The sequence below is a fragment of the Scyliorhinus torazame genome, chromosome 11 (genome assembly GCF_047496885.1).
Source record: "Scyliorhinus torazame isolate Kashiwa2021f chromosome 11, sScyTor2.1, whole genome shotgun sequence".
In the NCBI taxonomy this organism is placed as follows: domain Eukaryota; kingdom Metazoa; phylum Chordata; class Chondrichthyes; order Carcharhiniformes; family Scyliorhinidae; genus Scyliorhinus; species Scyliorhinus torazame.
In genome coordinates, this window is record NC_092717.1 from 74,909,981 (window position 1) to 74,932,916 (window position 22,936).

Here is a 22,936-nt window from a genome sequence, read left to right on the forward strand (position 1 = left end):
TTAGATACTTCAGTTCAATCTGATCACAGAGTCCCTTGCAATTCTCCAATACCGGAGCATCCGTTACCACAGCTTTCAGGCAGTCAAATGCCTGTTGAAAGTCCGCAGTCCATTGAAATTTTTGACGTTTTATCAGTAAGTCCATCAGTGGAGCAACCACGCTACAAATCTTTTGCACAAAGGTTCGATCAAATCCACTCATGCCAAGAAATCACATTATTTCCCTTCGTCTTGAGGGTATCGGAAACTCCGCAAGGAAAGTGATTTGGGCTTTCCAAATTCACTTCTGCCTAGGTTCTTCACCATACCCGCCACCTGAAGTCGATCGAATAACTCCATCAGATGTTGTAAATGTTTTTTCCATGTCTGGCTGAAAATTACCAGGTCGTCGATGTATACCGCACAATTGGGTAATCCGGAAACGACTATTAGTTACCCGTTGAAATGTGGTTGGGGCGTTTTTCATGCCAAATGGCATAACTTTGAATTGGTATATACCATCTGGAGTCACAAAAGCTGAAATCTCCCTCGCCCTTTTGGATAAAGGTACCTGCCAGTAACCTTTAAGTAAATCCAGTTTGGAAATAAAAGCTGATTGTCCCACTTTCTCAATGCAATCCTCCAAACGTGGGATAGGATAAGAGCCCATTCTAGTAACTGCATTCACCTTTCTATAGTACACACACAACCGTTGGGTACAGTCTGGTTTAGGTACCATCACTATGGGTGAGCTCCATTGGCTGCAACCCACTTCAATTATGCCATTTTTAAGCATACTCTCAATCTCTTTGGTTACCTGTGCCAACTTTAAAGGATTAAGTCTATATGGATGTTGTTTGATAGGAACAGCATTTCCCACACTACATCATGTATAGCCATTTTAGTACTTCCCAATTTATCTCTACAAACTTGCCCATGTGATATCAATAACTCTTTCAGGCCAGTTCGTTTTTCCTCTGGAAGGTAACTTAACAATTCATCCCAATTTTTAAGAGCATCCTCATTTTCCAATTTAATTTGAGGTATGACAAATTCACAGTCATCTGGATTTGGTTCGTCACTTTGAGTTAGAATCATTAAAACCTCCTTTTTCTCTCCTTCCCTTTCAAAGTACCTTTTAAGCATATTCAGATGACACACTCGGTGAGTCTTCCTTCTATCTGGTGTTTTTAACCACAATTCACCTCACTTAATTTCCTTTCAATCTGATAAGGGCCACAAAACCTAGCTTTTAAAGGCTCACCAACCACCGGTAACAACACTAAAACTTTATCTCCACTGGCAAAACTACGAACTTTGGATTTCTTGTCCGCTATCCGTTTCATCACATTTTGTGCAACTTTTAGATGTTGTCTAGCCAATTCACCTACTCTATTTAATCGTTCCCTAAAATTTGACACGTAATCCAATAATGTAATTTCCGATTTGTCACCCACCAATTTTTCCTTAATCAATTTAAGTGGACCTCTTACCTAATGACCAAACATTAGTTCAAAAGGACTATATTTGGTTGACTCATTAGGTGCATCCCTAATTGCAAACAGTACGAATGGAATTCCTCTATCCCAATCCTCTGGATAATCTTGACAATAAGCCCTTAACATTGTCTTTAATGTATGATGCCACCTTTCTAACGCTCCCTGCGATTCTGGGTGGTACGCAGTTGATTTAAATTGTTTTATTCCTAAGCTATCCATAACTTCTTTGAATAACCTTGATCAAACCTTACAATCAGATCAAGGATCAAATTTTATGTCTGTGGGTAGTCCATATCTAGTAAAGAATTTAAGTAACTCCTCCACAATCTTTTGTAATATTATGTACTGGAATGGCCTCTGGAAACCTAGTAGACACATCCATTATAGTCAAAAGATATTGATTCCCACTTTTTGTTTTAGGAAGCGGTCCTACGCAATCAATTAGGACCCTTGTAAAAGGTTCCTCAAATGCTGGAATGGGTATTAAGGGCGCTGGTTTTATCACTGCTTGAGTTTTCCCTATCACTTGACATGTGTGACATGATTGACAAAATTTAACTTCATCTTTATGTAGTCCAGACCAATAAAAATGTTTCTGGATTTTCGCTTGAGTTTTCCTTATCCCCAAATGACCTCTCACTGGTACCTCATGTGCAACTCTCAACACCTCTTTTCTATACCCTACCGGCAATACTACTTGATGAACCTCTGCCCACTTTTCATCCGCCTGCATATGTACAGGTCTCCATTTTCTCATCAAGACATCACTTTTACAGTAATAACACTCTGGTATACACTCAGATTCCTCTTCCGTATATGCTTTCTGATACATTCGTTTTATTTCTACATCTTTCTGTTGTAACTCCACCAATTTTCCTGAACTAAAAATATCCGCCTCATCCTCCACCTGTTCTTGTTCTTTTTCAACCATCTGATCAAAAATCGTTTCTGATAATTGCACTTCGACTTATCTTCACTCTTTGATTTCTCCTCTTGTCTTAACCTGTGACTTTGCGACCTTGTTACTACACAATCCGGAAAAATCCCAGGATATTCGTCCTTCAACACTTCAGTTGTTTGTTTTTCCACTGGCTTATGAACCACAGTAGGCATCACTCCCACTTGCGATCCAGCTATATCATTACCCAAGATAAACTGTATTCCTGGACAAGATAGTTTCTCTATTACTCCTACTACCACTTCAGCACTCTTCACTGGACTTTCCAACCTTACCTTATATAATGGAACGCTACTCCTCTCACCCTGAATTCCACATATAACCACCATTTCTGGCAACATTCTTCCCAAACTACATAATTCCTCATCTCTTACCATTAAAGATTGACTAGCTCCTGTATCTCTTAAAATTGTGACTTCTTTACCTGCTCCTCCTGATACACATGAGTAAACCTTACCCACACAAGTAAATTCTTGAAAGAGATCTGGTACCTTCTTATCAATCACCTCTTGATCAGGTTGCGCAATCTTTTGCACCTCCTTCGCTTCCCTTGGGCTTTCCTTTACCATTCTTACAAACCCCACTGTGTCTTTTCCTGTTTTACCACATCAGCCTTCCCAGTGCTTTTCTTCAACCACCAACACTGTGACTTTACATGGCCTAGTTTATTACAGTGAAAACATTTGAAACTTTTCATTTCAATTCCACCCTCCTGGATTTCTTTTTTAATCTGAGGTACACTCTCTTTATTATCTCCCATCAGATCACCTTTACCTTTACCACTTGAGTATTTCTCATGTCCCCAGTTTCTATCCCTCACAGGCTGAACCTGATGTCAAAAACCAAACTTTGATTTATGAACTAATTCATAACCATTTGCCATTTCCGCTGCTCATCTCACAGTTTTAACCCTCTGCTCTTCCACATGAGTTCTCACTACATCAGAAATTGAATTTTTAAACTCCTCCAAAAGTATAATTTCTCTGCGAGCTTCATACGTTTGGTCTATTTTCAAAGCCCTTATCCACCTATCAAAATTATTCTGTTTGAGTCTTTCAAACTCATGTATGTTTGACCAAATTCTTTCCTTAAATTTCTAAACCTGTAAGCTTCAGGCACTAGTTCATATGCACCGAAGATGGATTTTTTCACCTCTTCATACGTTTCAGATACCCACTCCGGTAGTGATGCAAACACTTCACTAGCTCTACCTACCAGCTTTGTTTGAATCAGTAATACCCACATGTCCTGTGGCCATTTCATTTGTTTAGCTACCTTCTCAAATAAAATGAAAAAGGCTTCTACCTCCTCGTCAAACCTTGGCAATGCTTGGACATATTTACATAGATCCCCACCTTGTCTTCGACGATGACGCTCTGTCTCACTATCCTCATCAATCTCATCCAACTGTACGTTTCCCTTTACGTCTGCCAATTTTAACTGACTGTCATGTTTCATGGCCATTTTCTGAAGTTCAAACTCTCTCTCTTTATCTTTTTCCCTGATCTGTATCTCCCTTTCTATTTCTTTTTGTTCTGCTAGGGCTATTCTTTTTCTCTCATTGCATATTCAAGCTGCTTTAATTCTTTTTCATGTTCAAGCTGCTTTAATTCTTTTTCATGTTCAAGTTGCTTAATCTGCAACTGGAGCTTTGCAATTTCTAATGAGTCAGAATGTATCTCGGGCAAATGTAAATGCTCAGCTACCGCGGTAAATACCTCATCTTTTCGCATTTTGCCGCGCAATGTTTTTGCCAAATCTAACAGTCTGCTTTTAGTCTCTGTCCGTAAGGTACTGCGTGTTACCGTGTCCATCCCCCAAAACCTCTGAGCCTCTGAAAGAGCCATTGTCCACAACACACTCCCCACGTAAACCAAAATACCACACCTGAAAAGCAACCACACTATATGCTCACCCCTCACTGTCTTTAAGTTCACTAAGCCAATCCAATCGATAGGCTTTTACCCTGGACGAGCCCCCAATTGGTCTGGGTCAGTGTTTAGAGAATCCCAAAGTGTAGCATGGGGTTCAACTGACCCACAACTTTTAATAGATTGTGGTGTGGGGAGCACACGGCGCACTCTACAGGTGTGATACAGCATAAATGGACAAGTGTTTTTTAAAACAAAACAATGTTTATTCCATCAACTCGAAGTTAACCTTTTTAAAACAGCCATTGAATATCTTAACACCCATTAATTCAAAGATAACCCCCAAAGACTAAGTAATCGTTTCAGCTGTCCTTTTAACATCCACAAGACTTAACCAACCTTCAAATAGGAGCACATTAGGTTACATTCAATATATATAGTGAGAAAGGGTTCAACCGTGCTGCTGCATTTGGTTACTACAGCTACAGCCCCTTTGTTTTCTTCATGCAGCTCACTGGAAACACACAGACACACACAAGCTGCTCTCTCAAACTGAAACTCAAAAAGCAGAAGTGAGCTCAGCTCCCCCCACCCTCTGACATCACTCCAGTAATATGATCAGCTCCATTTCTTAAAGGTACATTGCTTAAACATCCTTTTCTTAAAGCTACTCTCACATGACACTATTAATATCCGCCTCCGGGCTACCAGGGAAGCAAAGGCCAGAACATCTGCCTCTTTCTCCTCCTGGATTCCTGGATCCTGCGACACCCTGAAAATCGCACCCTTGTTTTTAATACCTTGGACATGACATCAGCAATACCCTGCCAAAATCCCCTCAGCTTTGGACATGCCCAGAACATGTGGACATGGCTCGCTGGTCCTCCCGCACATTTTGCGCACCTGTCTTCCACCCCAAAGAATCTGCTCATCCGGGCCACTGTCATGTGGGCCCGGTGAACGAGCTTGAATTGAATCCGGCTGAGTCTGGCACAAGTTGCGGTTGCGTTGACTCTACTGAACGCGTCCGCCCAAAGGCCCTCCTCTATCTATCCCCCCAGCTCCTCCTCCCACTTTCGCTTTAGCTCCTCGGTCTGCATCTCCTCTGATCCCATAAGTTCCTTGTAAATGTCAGAAACGCTCCCCTCACCTATCCATCCTCTGGAAACTACCCTGTCCTGAATCCCCCTTTGTGGCAGGAGTGGGAAGGTTGATACCTGTCTACGCAGAAAGTCACACACCTGCAGTTATCGAAATTCGTTCCCCCTCCACCAATGCATCTTCTCCTCCAGCGCCCTCATACTCCGAGAGCTCCCTTCTATAAACAAGTCCCCCATCCTCTCAATCCCCACTCTCCGCCATATTCGGAACCCCCCCCGTCCATCCTCCCCGGGGCAAACCGGTGATTATCGCAGAGTGGGGACCAGACCGATGCTCCCATATATCTCCTCCATTGCCCCCAGACACTCAAGGCCGTCACCACCATGGGGCTGGTGGAGTACCGCGCCGGCGGGAACGGCAGAGGCGCAGTTACCAGTGCCGCCAGACTTGTTCCCTTGCAAGAAGCTGCCTCCATACGCACCATGCCGACCCACCCCCCCACACACACCAGCCACTTCCTGATCATGACTATGTCAGCCGCCCAGTAATAATTGCTAAAGCTCGGCAGCGCCAATCTTCCCCCTCCCCGACTCCACTCGAGCATTACCCTCCTTACTCGCGGGGACTTGTCCCCCCATACACGAAGCCCGCAATAACTTTATTGACCTGCTTAAAAAAGGACCGCGGAATGAAGATGGGGAGACATTGAAATACAAACAGGGATCTCGGGAGGACTGTCATTTTCACGTATTTTTTTTTTTAAGCCAACTTATCAATTTGTCCTCCCACCTTCAAAGATATGTGCATGCAAACACCTTCCTGCACCCCCTTCAAAGTTGGATCATTTAGTTTTGTTTGGCAAAATCCCATTTTTTAAATATAGACCTATTTTTCTTTCATTCCCAAATTGACTGAAAAACATTTTTCTTGCCAGATGATAAACTTTTAAGTCATGATGATGGTGGTATATTTGATGATCCACCGGTATTACCAGATGGAGGAGTTTTGATGCCAGAAGAACCGATTCATCATGATGATGAAGATGATGTTATGTCTAGTGAGTATTTCAAATTTTTCTTTCATCGTTTAATCTTTACCAAGTGCATAAACTGATCCTGAAGTTTCTACAGTTCAGTTAACGTTGCATTATTTTTAAACAGTGGGTGGCCCTGGCAGTCCAGACTCTGATGATCCAGTTGAACCTCTGCCAACAATGACCGATCAGACAACTTTAGTACCAAATGAAGAGGAAGCATTTGCTTTGGAACCAATTGATATAACTGGTAAGTTCTTTCATTAGGGGGTGTGATCAGATCAAGTGGGTAAAATATCAAAGCGAAAGGAGCGAATTCCAAAATGTCTGTTTCCAACTATAAATTGTAGTATATAATATGATTGTGGTATAAGTTTTAATAACTACTTCTTCAGTGATGTAGAATATGAAACACAAAATGATATGCTGGCTCAACATCAACACCATTCTTTACTCAGCAATGTTTGGTGTATGCATGCGATATGTCTCCACGTCTAAATTTTAACTACATTTTAACTCCACACGGGCGGCACGGTAGCACAGTGGTTAGCACTGTTACTTCGCAGCTCTAGGGTCCCAGGTTCGATTGCCGGCTTGGGTCACTGTCTGTGCGGAGTCTGCATGTTCTCCCTGTGTCTGCGTGGGTTTCCTCCGGGTGTTCTGGTTTCCTCCCGCAATCCAAAGATGTGCAGGTTAGGTGGATTGGCCACGGTAAATTGCCCTTAGTACCCAAAAAGATTAGCTGGGGTAACGGGGATAGGGTGGAGGTGTGGGCTTAAGCAGACTCGATGGGCCAAATGGTCTCCTGCACTGTACATTCTATGATATAACCACATGTACAGTTCAAGGAAGTGTCTAATATAAATTCAAGTCAGGAAACTATCATAGCTTTTCGTCTCGTGTTTATATATGTGGGGTGGAGAGAGTGGTGGAGCCTGCTTTAGATTTAAAAACAAACACATTCTAGAGAAACGGTGTTTTGTTGACTTAATGTTTTAGGGTTTTATTTTACAGAAACATACATTGTTAAATTGGGGATGATTTCTTGCAGTTAAAGAAACAAAAGCAAAAAGAAAGAGGAAACTGATTGTGGATAGTGTAAAAGAACTGGACAGTAAAACAATTCGGGCACAGTTAAGCGACTACTCTGACATTGTAACCACGTTGGATCTTGCACCACCCACCAAGAAACTTATGATGTGGAAAGAGACGGGTGGTGTGGAGAAACTGTTTTCACTTCCAGCTCAGCCTCTCTGGAATAGCAGGTTGTTGAAGGTAACTGAACTGTTCAAATGTCTATGTTATGCTCATGGAAGAGGTTGTATATAACATGCAGTGATTACTGAGTCTGTAGAATAAACAGTACATTTTCACTGGTTTATGAAATGAAACAAGTTTGTCATGGTAAACAAAAATGTAAATTTAAATTGAATAGTTTATTTAGTCACATTTCACATGAGCTTTTATAAAAATACCGTACCTACTTTTTGTGTTTTGTACAGCCTATTAAATAGTGATTTTTAGTGTTTGTCTGCTGTATTTAACAATAGAAGCTGTTGTAGCTATAAGATTTATGTAACTATTTATTAGACCCTAGTTACAGATATGTAATGTAAATCGTAAGCTTGTCTTTTATTTCTGTCTAGCTTTTTACACGCTGCCTCACACCAATTGTCCCAGATGAGCTCAGGAAAAAGAGAAAGGGAGGTGAAGCAGACAATTTGGAACAATTCCTAAAAGAAATTGAAAATCCAGAAGTACCAAGGGGGGAGGAGCAGCAACCACAACAGCAGCAGCGTGATGTAATTGGTAGGAATTCTCTGATGCTTATTTCTCCTCTCATTACGGTTTCCACTTTAATTCTTTCTTTTTCTTTTTCTCTCATTTAGCAGTTTGATATGCGATGATTGCCGTTGCCCATGAAAATCTGATTTCACTTCATATAACATCCCCAAATCAGCAGTCTCCCTCTTTGAATTATCTTCAACATGGCAGTGTCTTTCTGAAGGCAATCTGCCCAGAATTGTGCACAGTATTAAAATTTAGCTTTGTATTCAGAATTTATTTTCAGTCGCAACCAAATATCTTTTGAAGTGCTTTGAAATACTTGAGTGACTCGTTGATACCATACTCCCATTAGCTGGAAAAGATCGGTGAAGACGCCAAATTTTATTCTTCCACCTTTTTATAGATTCTTCATCCTATAAACCTGATTAATGATTCATTACATGCAATTAATTTCACTGGTTCAGATTTCTTTGAAGAAAAAAAAAGAGTTTATAATGCCTTCACACCCTCAGCACATATAAAAGCATTACATATTCAATGAATTAAATTTGAAAGTTTGTTAATGTGCACATAGAAAGAACCCATAAACAGCGGTAATGTTTCTGACCATTCTTTTTGGTAGTTGTAGTTGAGGCCAGGACAACTCACTGCATCACAGTGCTCAAGCTTTTGCAGCTATCTTCAGCCAGAAGTGCTGAGTCAATGATCCGTGTCAGCCTCCTCTTTAGGTCCACACCACCACAAATGCCAGTCAGTTAACTCCACACGATATCAAGAAATGGCTGTGCGCAGTGGTTACAACAAAGTCTAGTGGCCCTGACAAGATTTTGACAGTAGTGCTGAAGGGTTGTGCTCCAGAACTAGCCATGTCTCTAGCCAAACTGTTCCAATACAGTTACAACTTGATCATCTCCAATAAAAAAGTGTCTATTCACTTCCCTTGACAATCATCAACCGGTAACAATGCAGCAGCTTCAAGAGCAGATTAGAGCCTGGATATTCTGCAGTAAGTAATTCACCTCTCTACTTTCCCAAGCCTTTCTGCCATTCGAAAGGAGTGTAATGGAATACTTTCTAGTTGCTTGGATGAATGCTGCTCAAATACCACAAGAAACGCAGCATCATGCAGAACAAAAGCAGCTAGTATTTATGGCACCCAATCCACCACCTGAAACATTCGCTCCCTCCTCCACAGCCATCGGTTGGCAACAGTCTGTACCATGTACAAGAAGCACCTTTCAAATGTGTGATCTCTGCTACCTTGGAGAACAAGGGCAGTAGGCTCCTGGGAACAAGTTCCCCTCCAAGTCAAAAAAAAGTGCCGTGGGATCTTCACATTTGAGCGAACGAGAGACCCCACAGCGAGGGCAAGATCCAGATCGCGAGATCCAAGGAGATCATGCAAAACGTTCTGAGCTTCGCAAATCGCGCGAGAGACCTCTTGTGAGGTCACTAAGTTGGGAGCGATGAGGTCGTTCGATTGCGCCCTCAATTGAAACATACAATATCCTGGGGGGGGGGGGGGTGCTTGACAGGGTGGTTGTGGAGAGGATGTCTCTTAAGGGAGAATCTAGAACCAAGGGTCACTGCTTAAAAATAAGAGGTTGCCCATTTATGATGGAGGTGAAGCAAAAATATTCACTCAGGGTTGTGTGCCTTTGGAACTCCCAGAAAATGTTGTAGAAGCAGAGCCTTTGAGTATTTCTAAGGCAGAAGTGGATGGATTTTGGGTAAGCAAGGGGGTGATAGATGAGCGGGAGTCAGCAGAGCACAGGTTTGAGGTTACTATTCGATTAGCTATGATCTTATTGAATGGCAGAGCAAGATCAAAGAGCTGAATAACCTGCTGCTCGTTCATACAGCTGCTTGGCTGAGTTTGCATCAGATGGTGAAGGAACCAACAAGAGGGAAAAACATATTTGGCATCATCCTCGCCAATCTACCTGTTGCAGATGCCTGTCCATGACAGTATTGGGAGCAATGACCACCGCAGTCCTTGTGGAGACGAAGCCCGTCTTCACATTGAGGATTGGATTGGTTTATTGTCACGTGTACCAAGGTACAGTGAAAAATATTCTTCTGCGTGCAGCTCAAACAGATCATTCCGTACATGAAAAGAAAATATATTAGGGGAAACATAAAATACACAATGTAAATACATAGACACAGGCATCGGGTGAAGCATACAGGAGTATAGTACTACTCAGTACAGAAAATGTGTGAAGAGATCAGATCAGTCCATAAGAGGGTCGTTTAGGAGTCTGGATGTCGCGTATTGTGTAACACTGCTGCCGTGCTAAATGGGATAGATTTCAAACATGCAACAACTCGAGACTAGGCATCCATGAGGTGCTGTGGGCCTGAGGCAGCAGCAGAATTCTATTCAACCACAATTTGTAACACATGGCATGGCATACCCCCTACTCTGAAGAGTCCAGGAGGGCATGCCAGAAGCAGCACCAGGCATAGCTAAAAATGAGATGTCGACCCAGTGAAGCTGCAACACCTGTAATTTGCATGATGAATAACGGAGGTAATGTGCAATGGCAGAGCTAAGTGACCCCTCAAGCAACAGATCAGACCTAAATTCTACAGTCCAATCATATCCAGTCATGAATGGTGTTGGATAATTAACCTACTGGATAAGAAGACTCCGCAAATATCCCCACCTTCAACGAAGGGGAGGCCACCACATCAGTGCAAGAGACAAAGCTTGAAGGATTTGCAATCGTCTTCAGCCAGAAATACCAAGTGAATAAACCATCTCTGCCTCCTCCGGAGGTGTCCAGCATCGCAGATGTCTAGTCTTCAACCATGGAAGGTGTTCCACAGACTACATGACCTTCCCTGTAAATATACTACCACTGATGTCCACATGGTCCTTTGTCTCGAGAATATTATAATTCATTTTGTCTACGGGTTGTTGGTTTTTTTTCCACATTTGTTTTTGCTATGAAACCCACATGTAAAAATATGATTTTGAAACTAACCATTCAGGATCCTATGTACTTCAATCAAGTCACGCATCACTCTTCTAAACTCAAATGGAAACACGCGCAGTCTGTCTAACCTTTCCTCATCAGACAACCCACTCATTTCAGGTATCAATCTAGTAAACCGCCTCTGAACCATCTTCAATGCATTTACACCCTGAAATAAGGAGACCACAATTGCACACACTATTCAAAATGTGGCCCCAACAATGCCTTGTATAACTCAAGCATAACATCACACTTTTATGTTCAGTTCCTCATAATAAAGGTTAGCATTCCAGTAGCCTTCTCAATTACTTGCTGTACCTGCTTGCTAACTTCTTGTGATTCTCACATAAGAACACCCAGATCCTTCTGCACCCGAGAATTCTGACGCTGTTTTCTCTGTTTAAGTAGTATTCTACTTTTTATCCTTGCCAAAGTGAGCAACGTCACATATTCCCACATTATACTCCATGTGCCAGAATTTTTCCCACTCAGTCAACCTATCAATAACTATCTGCAAATTATGTCCTCTTCACAACATACTTCCCTACCTATCTTTGTGTCATCTGCAAATTTAGCTTTCATGCCTTTGCTCCCTTCATCTAAGTAATTGATCTAAATTCTAAAAAGATTGAGGCCCCAGCACAGACCGATGTGGGACTCTGCTTGTCACATCCTGCCAATCTGAAAAAAACCGATTTATGCATGCTCTCTGTTTACTGCCAGTCAGTCTTCTGTCCAAGCTAATACATTACCACCTACACCATGAGCTTTTATCTTCCACTATAACCTTTGATATGGCACCTTATTAAATTCCTCTGGAAATCCAAGTACAGCACGTTTACAGGCTCCCCTTTCTCCATAACACATGTTACTCCTTCAAAGAACTCCCAATGATTTCCCTTTTACAAAACCAAGCTGACTCTTCCTGATCACCTTGAGGTTTTCTAAGTGCCCAGCTATGACCACCTCAATGATTGATTCTAACAACTTCCCCATGGCATGTCAAGCTAACTGACCTATGGTTTTCTGCCTGCCTCCATTGAATAGATGTGTATTATTTTCAACTTTCCATTCTGACTAAACCGTTCCAGAATCTAGTGTGTTTTGGAAAATTAATACTAATGCATCTTTTAAGACCTGAGGGTGAAGATCATCATGGCCCAGAGAATTGTCAGCCTTCAGCTCCATCTGTTTTCTCAGTACAACCTTCCTAGTGATTGTAATTTCTCCCAAGTTCCCCTCCCCACCTCTTGATTTACAGCTATTATTGAAATGTTTCTATCCTCTATAGTGAAGACAAAATCTAAATATTTGTTCATTTCATCCACCATTTCCTTATTTTTTACTATAAACTCACCATTGTCACTCTCTAAAGGACCAACACTCACTTTACTTATTTTCCTTTTTCAATACCTGTAGAAACTCTTGCTATCTGTTTTTCCATTTCTAGCTAGCTTCCTCTCCTATTCTAATTTCTTTCTCCTGATTAACCTTTTGGTCATTATCTGTATTCTTTATATTCTGACCTATCACCTGACCTGCCACTCATCTTTGCACAACTTACTCAATTTATTTTAATTAACGAGGGTCCTCCCCTCGTTTTTTTTTATAGGAAGAATGTATTTATTCTGAAATATCTGCTTTAATGTTAGTCTCTGCTTCTCTATTGATCCAACCCCTAGCCTAGTGACCCAGTTCACTGCAGCTAGCTTAGTGTTCATGCCCACATAGTTGCCCTAATTTAAGTTTGAAATACTAGTCTTCAAGCCACTCTTATCTCTTTCAAGCTGGATGTAAACTCATTATTTTTAAATAAATTTAGGGGATATGACAGAGACACAGGGAGAATGTACAAACTCCACTTGAACAGTGACCCAGGGCCAGGATCGAACTCGGATCCTCAGTGCCATAGGCAACAGTGCTAACCACTGTGCCGCCCGATGTAAAATTCAAGCATATTATTGTTGCTAATAGTAAATCATGTTGTTAATTATTCCTGAGGTCATTAATTAATTCTGTCACATTACACAATACTAAGTTGAATATCACCTGCTCTCTGATCAGTTCCAGAAATTGCTGCTGTCAGAAACTGTCTCAAAAGCTTTCTCTGACTTCCTCGTTCAGGCTACTACTGCAAACCTGATTTTTATTTTTGTGACGATTAAAATTGCAGATAATTATTGCTGTCCCTATATCAAAACCACCCTTTCTTTCTTGTATACTTTGTCCTACATTGTGGTTACTTTTGGGGACCTGAACCTGGGGGCGGGGAGGGGAAACAGTGGTTAGCACTGTTGCTTCACAGCGCCAGGGACCCGGGTTCAATTCCGGCCTTGGGCCACTGTGAGAGGAGTTTGTACGTTCTCCCTGTGTCTGCGTGGTTTTCCTCCGGGTGTTCCAGTTTCCTCCCACAGTCCAAAGACGTGCGGGTTAGGTGGATTAGCCATGCTAAATTGCCCCTCAGTGTCCAGGGATGTGCAGATTAGGTTGGATTACGGGGATAGCGTGAGGTGGAAAGGGTAGTGGACATGGGTGGAGTGTTCTTTCAAAAGGTCGGTGCAGACTCGATGGGCTGATTGGACTCCTGCACTGTAGGGATTCTATGATAGTTACTACTTCTACTATTCCGCATCTCCACCCAAACCGATTCTACATCGTGATTTTCTGAACCAAAGTCATCTCTAACTATTGCACCATTGCCATCATTGATCAACAGTGCTACTCCTCCACTTTTACCTAGCTTCCTATTCTTTGCTGAATGTCCAAGACCCAATCCTTGTCGCCCTGCCGACATCTCTGTAATGGCCATCAGATCATATTTATTTAATTCTATGTGCACTATCAATTCATTTACTTTGTCATGAATGCTATGCGCATTGAGATACGGAGCTTTTAGTTTTGTCTTTTAGTTGTTTTGTAACATCTCGTCTTGACTATTGGTTTACTCTTAGATTTTCTGTCTGTTCCTTCCTGCTATTTCCATATTATTATGGTCTCCTGCTCAGAATCTTTTTTTTAAATATTTTTATTGGCATTTTCCAACTTTAGCAGTATAACAGTTTAACTCAAGTGCGTCTGACATTTCTAAGCAAGTTTGTGTCTTATGTACAACGGCTTTTACAAGCTGCCCTTCCCCCATTGGAGGCACGTTCCACTTTGTTCCTTTTTCCCCCTGGGGGTTTTATTTTTTCTTGTTTGGTTTTGGGAGAGGGCAGAGGCCTGTGCCCCCCCCCCCCTCCCCGTGCTTCGTTTTGTGCCTTCATAGGGATGCTCCCCCTGCCCCTGTTTCTTGTGTGCGTCCTCCCTTGTTCCTAGTCGCTCTTTTCCTCGAACAGATCTTGGAACAGGCTGATGAATGGCCCTCACGCTTTGTGGAAGCCCTCATCTGATCCTCTGATGGTGTACTTGATCTTCTCCAGGTGGTGAAATTCCGCCAGGTCTGCCAGCCAGCCTGCAGCTGTGGGTGGTGCTGCTGATCGCCAGCCGAGCAGGATTCTCCGGCGTGCGATTAGGGATGCAAAAGCCAGGGCGTCGGCCCTCTTCCCCATATGAAATCTGGCTGGCCCGACACCTCGAAGACTGCTGCTCTTGGGCACGGCTCCACCCTCACCCCACAACCTTGGATATCGCCTCGAAGAATGTTGTCAAGAATCTGAGAAGCCTGGGGCAGGCCCTGAACATGGGGGTGTGGTTGGCAGGGCCTCCCTGGCACTGTTCACATTTGTCCTCCACCTCCGGGAAGAACCTGTTCATTTGGGTTCTAGTCAGGTGGGCTCTGTGCACCACTTTAAACTGCATGAGGCTAAGCCTAGCACAGGAGGAGGTGGAGTTGGCCCTGCTTAGTGCTTCGCTCCAGAGTCCCCAACCCACTTCGTCCTCCTGTTTCAATCTAGTTTCGTCCAGTGATAGTCTTGCCCTGTCTAGCAACCATCAGTATATGTTCCCACGGTGTCCCCCCCCCCCCCCCCCCCCCCCCCCGCCCCCATCTCCTTATTGTCCGTGTTGATCAGCTCCTCTAGGAGAGTGTCTCTCCGGGCCCTGGGGTACTTTGCCATCTCCTTATGGAGAAAGGGTTTAATTTGGAGCCTGAGCCCCTGTCTCGCCGGTAGACCCAGGTCCCCCATCAGTTTGTCCAAGGTCACTGGTCTTCCTGCCTTGAATCTACCCTCTGATTTGCCACTACTACTCGAACTTGATCCCTCACACATCCCCACCCCAGGTTAATGTAAGCCCCTCTGTACTTGCCGAGTTATGCGATTCGTAATAACCCTCATTCCAGCATGGTTCAGGTGTAGACTATCCCAGTGTTACAACCCCCACTTCCTCCAGTACTGGTGCCAGTGCCCCACAAACGGGTAACCTTCTCCAGTCCAGTCTTTTGAGCCACACAGTCACCTCTCTAATCTTACTTTCCCTTTGCCAATTTTCACATGGTTCAGGTAATAACCCACAGATTATCACCTTTTGGTACCTAGTCTTTCATATTGATTATACAGGACCTCTTTCCTTATTCTTCCTATGTCATTAGTACTTACGTGGACCACAGCAACTGGATCCTCCCACTGCAGGTTCCTCTCCAGCCCTGAGCAGATATCCTGAAGCCTGGCACTGGGCAAACAATGCAGGCTTCTGGACTGTCGCTCTTTGCTGCTGAGAACAGTGTCTATCCCCCCTGTTCCCTGCGATCATTATATAGATGTTTGCGCCCCCTTTGAACAGCTTCCTGTACCATGGTTCCATGGCCAGCCTGCTCATCCACCTTGCAGGCCTCACTTTCATCCACATAGGTTGTGAGCACCTCAAACCTGTTTGACAATTGCAAATTCTGAGGTTCCTCTGTTCCTGTCTGCTGGGTCCCTTTATCTGCCTCACTCATGGTCACATCCTCCTGTCCCTTCGGTCTGATCAAAATAGACAGCCGTATTCTAAATGGCGTGACCATCTTGTGCAACAAAGTGTCCAGGTATTTCTCCCCCTCTCTTATGTTGAGCTTATGTCTGCAGTTCAGCTTCAGCTTGCATAAAGTAAGTATACAAATGGGTAAATTAAAATTTTCAATGTTTTTGAAATTTAGATGAACCCATCTTAGAAGAGCCTAGTCGCCTACAGGAATCTATGTTGGAGAGCAGCAGAACCGCACTGGATGAGTCAATTATGCCCCCACCATCGAGACTGGTGAAGCGTAAATCAAAGGAAATGGAATCAGAACCTACAGTACCTGTGAGGATAATGAATGTTTTCATTCTCTTTAAAACTCATTTTGTATATCATTGGTACTTTATTACAAAGTTTTAAATAAAATCATGAAGTAACGAATTAAGTTAGAAAATATTGATTGGCATAAAGCCATACACTGCTACTATTTATGCCAGCTAGATAATGAATTTTGTTGTATTTTATATTGATAGCCACTTGTATCCTAATTCAAAAACTGCAGGCAAGGGGCAGCACGGTGGCACAGTGGGTTAGCACTGCGGCCTCACGGCGCCGACGTCCCAGGTTCGATCCCGGCTCTGGGTCACTGTCCGTGTGGAGTTTGCACATTCTCCCCGTGTTTGCATGGGTTTCGCCCCCACAATCCAAAGATGTGCAGGCTAGGTGGATTGGCCACGCTAAATTGCTCCTTAATTGGAAAAAATGAATTGGGTACGCTAAATTTATTTCAAAAAAACTGCAGGCATTCAATAGGTCGAGAAATGTTTCCCTTTTTTCTCCCCTCATGAAGCAGTAATGACAGACGACAGAAATATCTTTATTCTGCAAAAAAATCAGATGGCCTATTTGGTTCTGCTATTGGGAAGCTGCATCTTTTCCTGTTTTTAAACCTGATCCTGGTGCTTCAATTCAGCAAAAGTCAGCTATTTCTGCTCAATATTGTGACTTAGTTTGGTCTGTGCTTGATAGAGACCTTCATTCCTTTTCCTGGAGCCTCATTTTTGATTGTTTCTATCCCTTCTGTAGCAAGACGAGCAACAGCAGCCACAGCAGCAAGAACAGGAACTGCAGATTCCGCCAGTAGAGCTTCCTCCAGAGGAGCAACTGCACATTACTGACCTTGTCCCAGAACTTGCTATTCTGCCAGAGAAAAAGGATAAAGATGAAGAGGAGGAAGAAGAGGTGGGGGCTCAGCCACTTCTTAAAATGCGTTTTTTGGTAGTTTATCTGAATAAAATGGCTTCAAATATATTGGGACTTCTGCAAAAAGCATTATTCAGAGTTTGTATGATGCTTTATCCTTTCATTTGTTTTCCCTTATTCTTCCTGAGGTAGGGCAGCATTGTGGTGCAGTGGTTACCACTCCTACCTCACTGCACCGAGGACCCGGGTTCGATCCCGGCCCCAGGTTACTGTTCGTGTAGAGTTTGCACATTCTCCCCATGTCTGCGTTGTTCTCACCCCCACAACCCACAAAGATGTGCAGGGGAGGTGAATTGGCCAGGCTAAATTGCCCCTACATTGGGAAAAAAAGAATTGGGTACTCTAAGTTTGTTTTAAAAAATTTCCTGAGGTCATTGATTCGCATTGGATTACTAATCAATGAGTGGCCCAGGCTTCTGATGCTTTTCAGAATTGGCTGTTCATGTGTGAGCCATGATAGCGAGAATCTGCGAACTATTCAAAAAGTGGTTCGCACTGCTACCTCACAGCGCCAGGGACCTGGGTTCAATTCCGGCTTTGGGTAACTGTTTGTGTGGAGTTTCCTCCAACAGTTCAAAGATATGCAGGTTAAGTGGATTGGCCATGTCATATTTGCCCCTTAGTGTCCAGGGATGTGCAGTTTGGGTGGGGTTGTGGGGATGGGGTGAGGGAGTATGCCTAGGTAGGGTGCTTTTTCCGAGAGCCGGTGCAGACTTGATGGGCTAAATGGCCTCTTTCTGCACAGTAGGGATCCTATGGATTCTAAGTCATTCGAGATGATGCCTGTCCTTTCTGCACAAGCTATATCCACTTGCTTCATATGGAAGTCAAGTACCAATCAGGTACTTCGTCTTGATGGCTTAACCAGTTTAAGGTAAATGGATAAACCTTACAGATTAGAAAAATCCCAGGTTTGACTGCCATTCTTTTGAGCTTGTTGACCTTGAAATTAGAAATAAGGCCATTATAAATAATCCTGGTATTCTGTATCAGCGATGGGACGTTTGTCCGGGGTTTGTATTACTTGTCTTTTATCCAGCACACAGCCATCAAATGCCAAAGGATTCAATTCAACTGTAGAGCCCTGTTTGTCAAATTATTAATGGCTGCTTAGGTAAGACATTGGAGGGTGCCCAAGAACTGTGCTCCAGTAAGGATTGTATAGGTCAGTACTACATCACATTATTACTCAGGAAGTCACTGGATTTCAGCAAGAGTTTTGTTTGAAAGACTTTTGTTCTGAAATATTAAAATTTCTAGTTAAGCTATCAAAATAGTTTAATTTCACAAACGTTTTTGTGCACGAAGATCACATTTCTCATTGTATAGTGGAAAGTAAAAACCGTATTTGATCGACAAAGTAAGATTCATTATTTGAATCAACATTACTTAACCATGAAAAATGGGTTCTGGAATGCTTCCCACTGGTTGTCCAGTCAGGAGCACCAGAGCTGATTTGTAGATTTACCTGGTGCCGAATGGGAAAAGCAGCTGTGAGGGACAAGGAACAGGAGCAGTAATGAAGAATCAACGATGTAAATTTGAATGGTGTTTGCTCGATTGTCTTTATCTTCAAAATATATCCGTCCAATATCTTTTCATAATGGATTTTTATGAATAATTGAGACAACTGATAGAAGTCCCCAGGTTTTCATTACACTATTCTAAAAGGCATTAAGGTGGACAAGTCCCCAGGTCCGGCTGGGATCTATCCCAGGTAACTGAGGGAAGGGGGGGCAGCACGGTAGCATTGTGGATAGCACAATTGCTTCACAGCTCCAGGGTCCCAGGTTCGATTCCGGCTTGGATCACTGTCTGTGCGGAGTCTGCACATCCTCCCCGTGTGTGCGTGGGTTTCCTCTGGGTGCTCCGGTTTCCTCCCACAGTCCAAAGATGTGCAGGTTAGGTGGATTGGCCATGATAAATTGCCCTTAGTGTCCAAAATTTCCCTTAGTGTTGGGTGGGGTTACTGGGTTATGGGGATAGGGTAGAGGTGTTGACCTTGGGTAGGGTGCTCTTTCCAAGAGCCGGTGCAGACTCGATGGGCCAAATGGCCTCCTTCTGCACTGTAAATTCTATGATTCTATGAAATAGCTGGGGCCTTAACAGATATCTTTGCAGCACGGGTGAGGTCCCGGAGGACTGGAGAATTGCTAATGTTGTCCCTTTGTTTAGAAGGGTAGCAAGGATAATCCAGGGAATTATAGACCTGTGAGCTTGAGGTCAGTGGTAGGCAAAGCATTGGAGAAGATACTGAGGGATAGGATCTATTCACATTTGGAAGAAAATAGACTTAACAGTGATAGGCAGCATGGTTTTGTGCAGGGAAGATCATGTCTTACAAAACTAATAGAATTCATTGAGGAAGTAACAACGTTAATTGATGAGGGAAGGGCTGTAGATGTCATATACATGGACTTCAGTGAGGCGTTTGATAAAGTTTCCCATGGCAGGTTGATGGAAAAAGTGAAGTTGTATGGGGTTCAGGGTGTACCAGCTAGATGGATAAAGAACTGGCTGGGCAACAGGAGACAGAGAGTAGTGGTGGAACGGAGTGTCTCAAAATGGAGACGGGTGATGAGTGGTGTTCCACAGGGATCCGTGCTCGGACCACTGTTGTTTGTGATATACATAAATGATGTGGACGAAGATACAGGTGGTCTGATTAGTAAGTTTGCAGATGATACTAAGATTGGTGGAGTTGCAGATAGCGAGGAGGACTGTCAGAGAATACAGCAAAATATAGATAGATTGGAGAGTTGGGCAGAGAAATGGCAGATGGAGTTCAATCCGGGCAAATGCGTGGTGATGCATTTTGGAAGATCTAATTCAAGAGCGGACTATATGGTCAATGGAAGAGTCCTGGGGAAAATTGATGTACAGAGAGATCTGGGAGTTCAGGTCCATTGTACCCTGAAGGTGGCAACGCAGGTCGATAGAGTGGTCAAGAAGGCATACAGCATGCTTGCCTTCATCGGACGGAGTATTGAGTACAAGAGTCGGCAGGTCATGTTACAGTTGTGTAGGACTTTGGTTAGGCCACATTTGGAATACTGCATGCAGTTCTGGTCGCCACATTACCAGAAGGATGTGGATGCTTTAGAGATGGTGCAGAGGAGGTTCACCAGGATGTTGCCTGGTATGGAGGGTGCTAGCTATGAAGAAAGGTTGAGTCGATTAGGATTGTTTTCGTTGGAAAGACGGAGGTTGAGGGGGGACCTGATTGCGGTCTACAAAATTGAGAGGTATGGACAGGGTGGATAGCAACATGCTTTTTCCAAGAGTGGGGGTGTCAATTACAAGGGGTCACGATTTCAAGATGAGAGGGGGGACATTTAAGGGAGATGTGCGTGGAAAGGTTTTTACGCAGAGGGTGGTGGGTGCCTGGAACGCTTTGCCAGCGGAGGTGGTAGAGGCGGGCACGATAGCATCATTCAAGATGCATCTAGACAGATATATGAACGGGCGGGGACCAGAGGGAAGTTGATCCTTGGAAAATAGGTGACAGGTTTAGATAAAGGATCTGGATCGACGCAGGCTGGGAGGGCCGAATGGCCTGTTCCTGTGCTGTAATTTTCTTTGTTCTTTTGTTCTTTGTAACTAATGTTTCCTTTTCCATGCTTAGTATGATTTTAACTATATTTGCATTTTTTTGAGGAGGAGGAAACGGTAGGAGGTGACCAGGATCAGGAGGAGAGGCGGTGGAACAAGAGAACGCAGCAGATGCTTCATGGTCTACAGGTAAGAGAATTTAAATAATGTACATATCTGAAAATTTGTGCAGCTGGAGTACATCACATTTTGCAGAATATCTTGCTGTGATTTGAAGGGTCTTTAATTGGATTCTGAGTGAGCCTAGAATTAATATTTGTAGGTGATAGTTGCAACATTTTCCTCTGAGATGTGTACATATTAATTAATGTTGTTCTAATTCTGGCCATGGATTGGAGTTTTGCTCTTAATCTTTAGGTTATCAGAAAAACTAAAGAATACTGGTTATATAAAGACAATTACACATATCAACCCAATTTAACAATACTTCAGGTCACCTGGAGTAACATTGCAGTTAGCTGCATTTTTATTATTGAATAACATCAAGTGAAATTAATTTAACCCTTTTTGTTATATCTCTAAAACACTACTTACCATGTTGTCAGTTCAGTTAGTCGTGCAGGTACATCAATTGTTTGAGGTTCAGAGTCATTTTAAGCACTGGAAGTGCACAGTTACAAACTTGTGAGGAAATTTGAAAGTTAGATGTTTTGGAAGCAAATTAGACACAATGGGATGTGGATTTCACACATGTAGCTTTAGCAGAAGAACGAAGAACAGGGACGGGATTCTCTGACCCCCCGCCGGGTTGGAGAATCGCCGGGGGCTGGCGTGAATCCCGCCCCCGCCGGTTGTCGAATTCTCCGGCACTGGATATTCGGCGGGGGCAGGAATCGCGCTGCGCCGGTTGGCGGCCCCCTCTCTCCGCCCCCCCCCACCCCCCCGCGATTCTCCGGCCCGCGATGGGCCGAAGTCCCGCCGCTGTCAACCCATGCCAGCCAGCGTGGATTGAACCACCTTTGGGACGGCGGGACACGGCGGCGCGGGCGGGCTCCGGGGTCCTGGGGGGGGCGCGGGGCGATCTGGCCCCGGGGGGTGCCCCCACGGTGGCCTGGCCCACGATCGGGGCACACCGATCCGCGGGCGGGCCTGTGCCGTGGGCGCACTCTTTTCCTTCCGCCTTCGCCATGGTCTCCACTATGGCGGAGACGGAAGAGACCCCCTCCACTGCGCATGCGCGGGGATGCCGTGAGCGGCCGCTGACGCTCCCGAGCATGCGCCGCACGGCAAAGTCAGTTTCGCGCCAGCTGGAGGGGCACCAAAGGCCTTTCCCACCAGCTGGCGGGGCGGAAATCAGTCCGGCGCGGGCCTAGCCCCTCAAGGTTAGGGCTCGGCCCCTCAAGATGCAGAGGAATCCGCACCTTTGGGGCGGCGCGATGCCGGACTGATTCGTGCCGTTTTTGGCACCGGTCGGCGGACATCGCGCCGATTACGGAGAATCCCGCCCCAGAACAGGAACAGGCCCTTTGTCCCTTCAAGCCTGTGACAATCATGGTGCCTGCCTAAACTAAAACCTTCTGCACTTCAGGGTCTGTTTACCTCTATTCCCATGGTATTCATGTATTTGTCAAGATACCTCTTAAACGTCGTTTTCGTATCTGTTTTCACCATATTCCCGGCAGCGCATTCCAGGCACTCCCCACCCTTGACTTTTCCACCTTGGAAAAAAAGCGTATGACTGTCCACTCTGTCCATGCCACTCATAATTTTGTAAACCTCGATCAGCTCGCCCCTCAACCTCTGTCGTTCCAATGAAAACAATCCGAGTTTATCCAACCTCATAGCTAATACCCTCCAGACTAGGCAACATCCTGGTAAACCTCTTCTGTACCCTCCCCAAAGCATCTGCATCCTTCTGGTTGTGTGACAACCAGAATTGTACGCAATATTCCAATTGTGGCCAACTAAGGTTCTATACAGCTGCAGCATGACTTGCCAATTTTTATACTCAATGCCCCCCAACCAATACTCAGTGC

General features: G+C 44.0%; 1 protein-coding gene across 3 annotated transcripts in view; it reads left to right on the forward strand.

Moving 5' to 3' along the window:
• The window catches only part of rad21b (RAD21 cohesin complex component b), a 146,702-nt gene that overhangs the window by 114,708 nt on the left and 9,058 nt on the right, over positions 1-22,936 (forward strand). For 2 of the 3 annotated variants that reach the window (XM_072467417.1, XM_072467416.1), the window contains exons 7-13: positions 6,343-6,465; positions 6,569-6,691; positions 7,493-7,716; positions 8,088-8,250; positions 16,285-16,430; positions 17,172-17,327; positions 21,006-21,089. In XM_072467417.1, coding sequence (XP_072323518.1) covers positions 6,343-6,465; positions 6,569-6,691; positions 7,493-7,716; positions 8,088-8,250; positions 16,285-16,430; positions 17,172-17,327; positions 21,006-21,089 — 1,019 coding nt within the window. The remainder of the gene's footprint in view (positions 1-6,342; positions 6,466-6,568; positions 6,692-7,492; positions 7,717-8,087; positions 8,251-16,284; positions 16,431-17,171; positions 17,328-21,005; positions 21,090-22,936) is intronic. The other variant, XM_072467418.1, reaches the window with a different exon arrangement.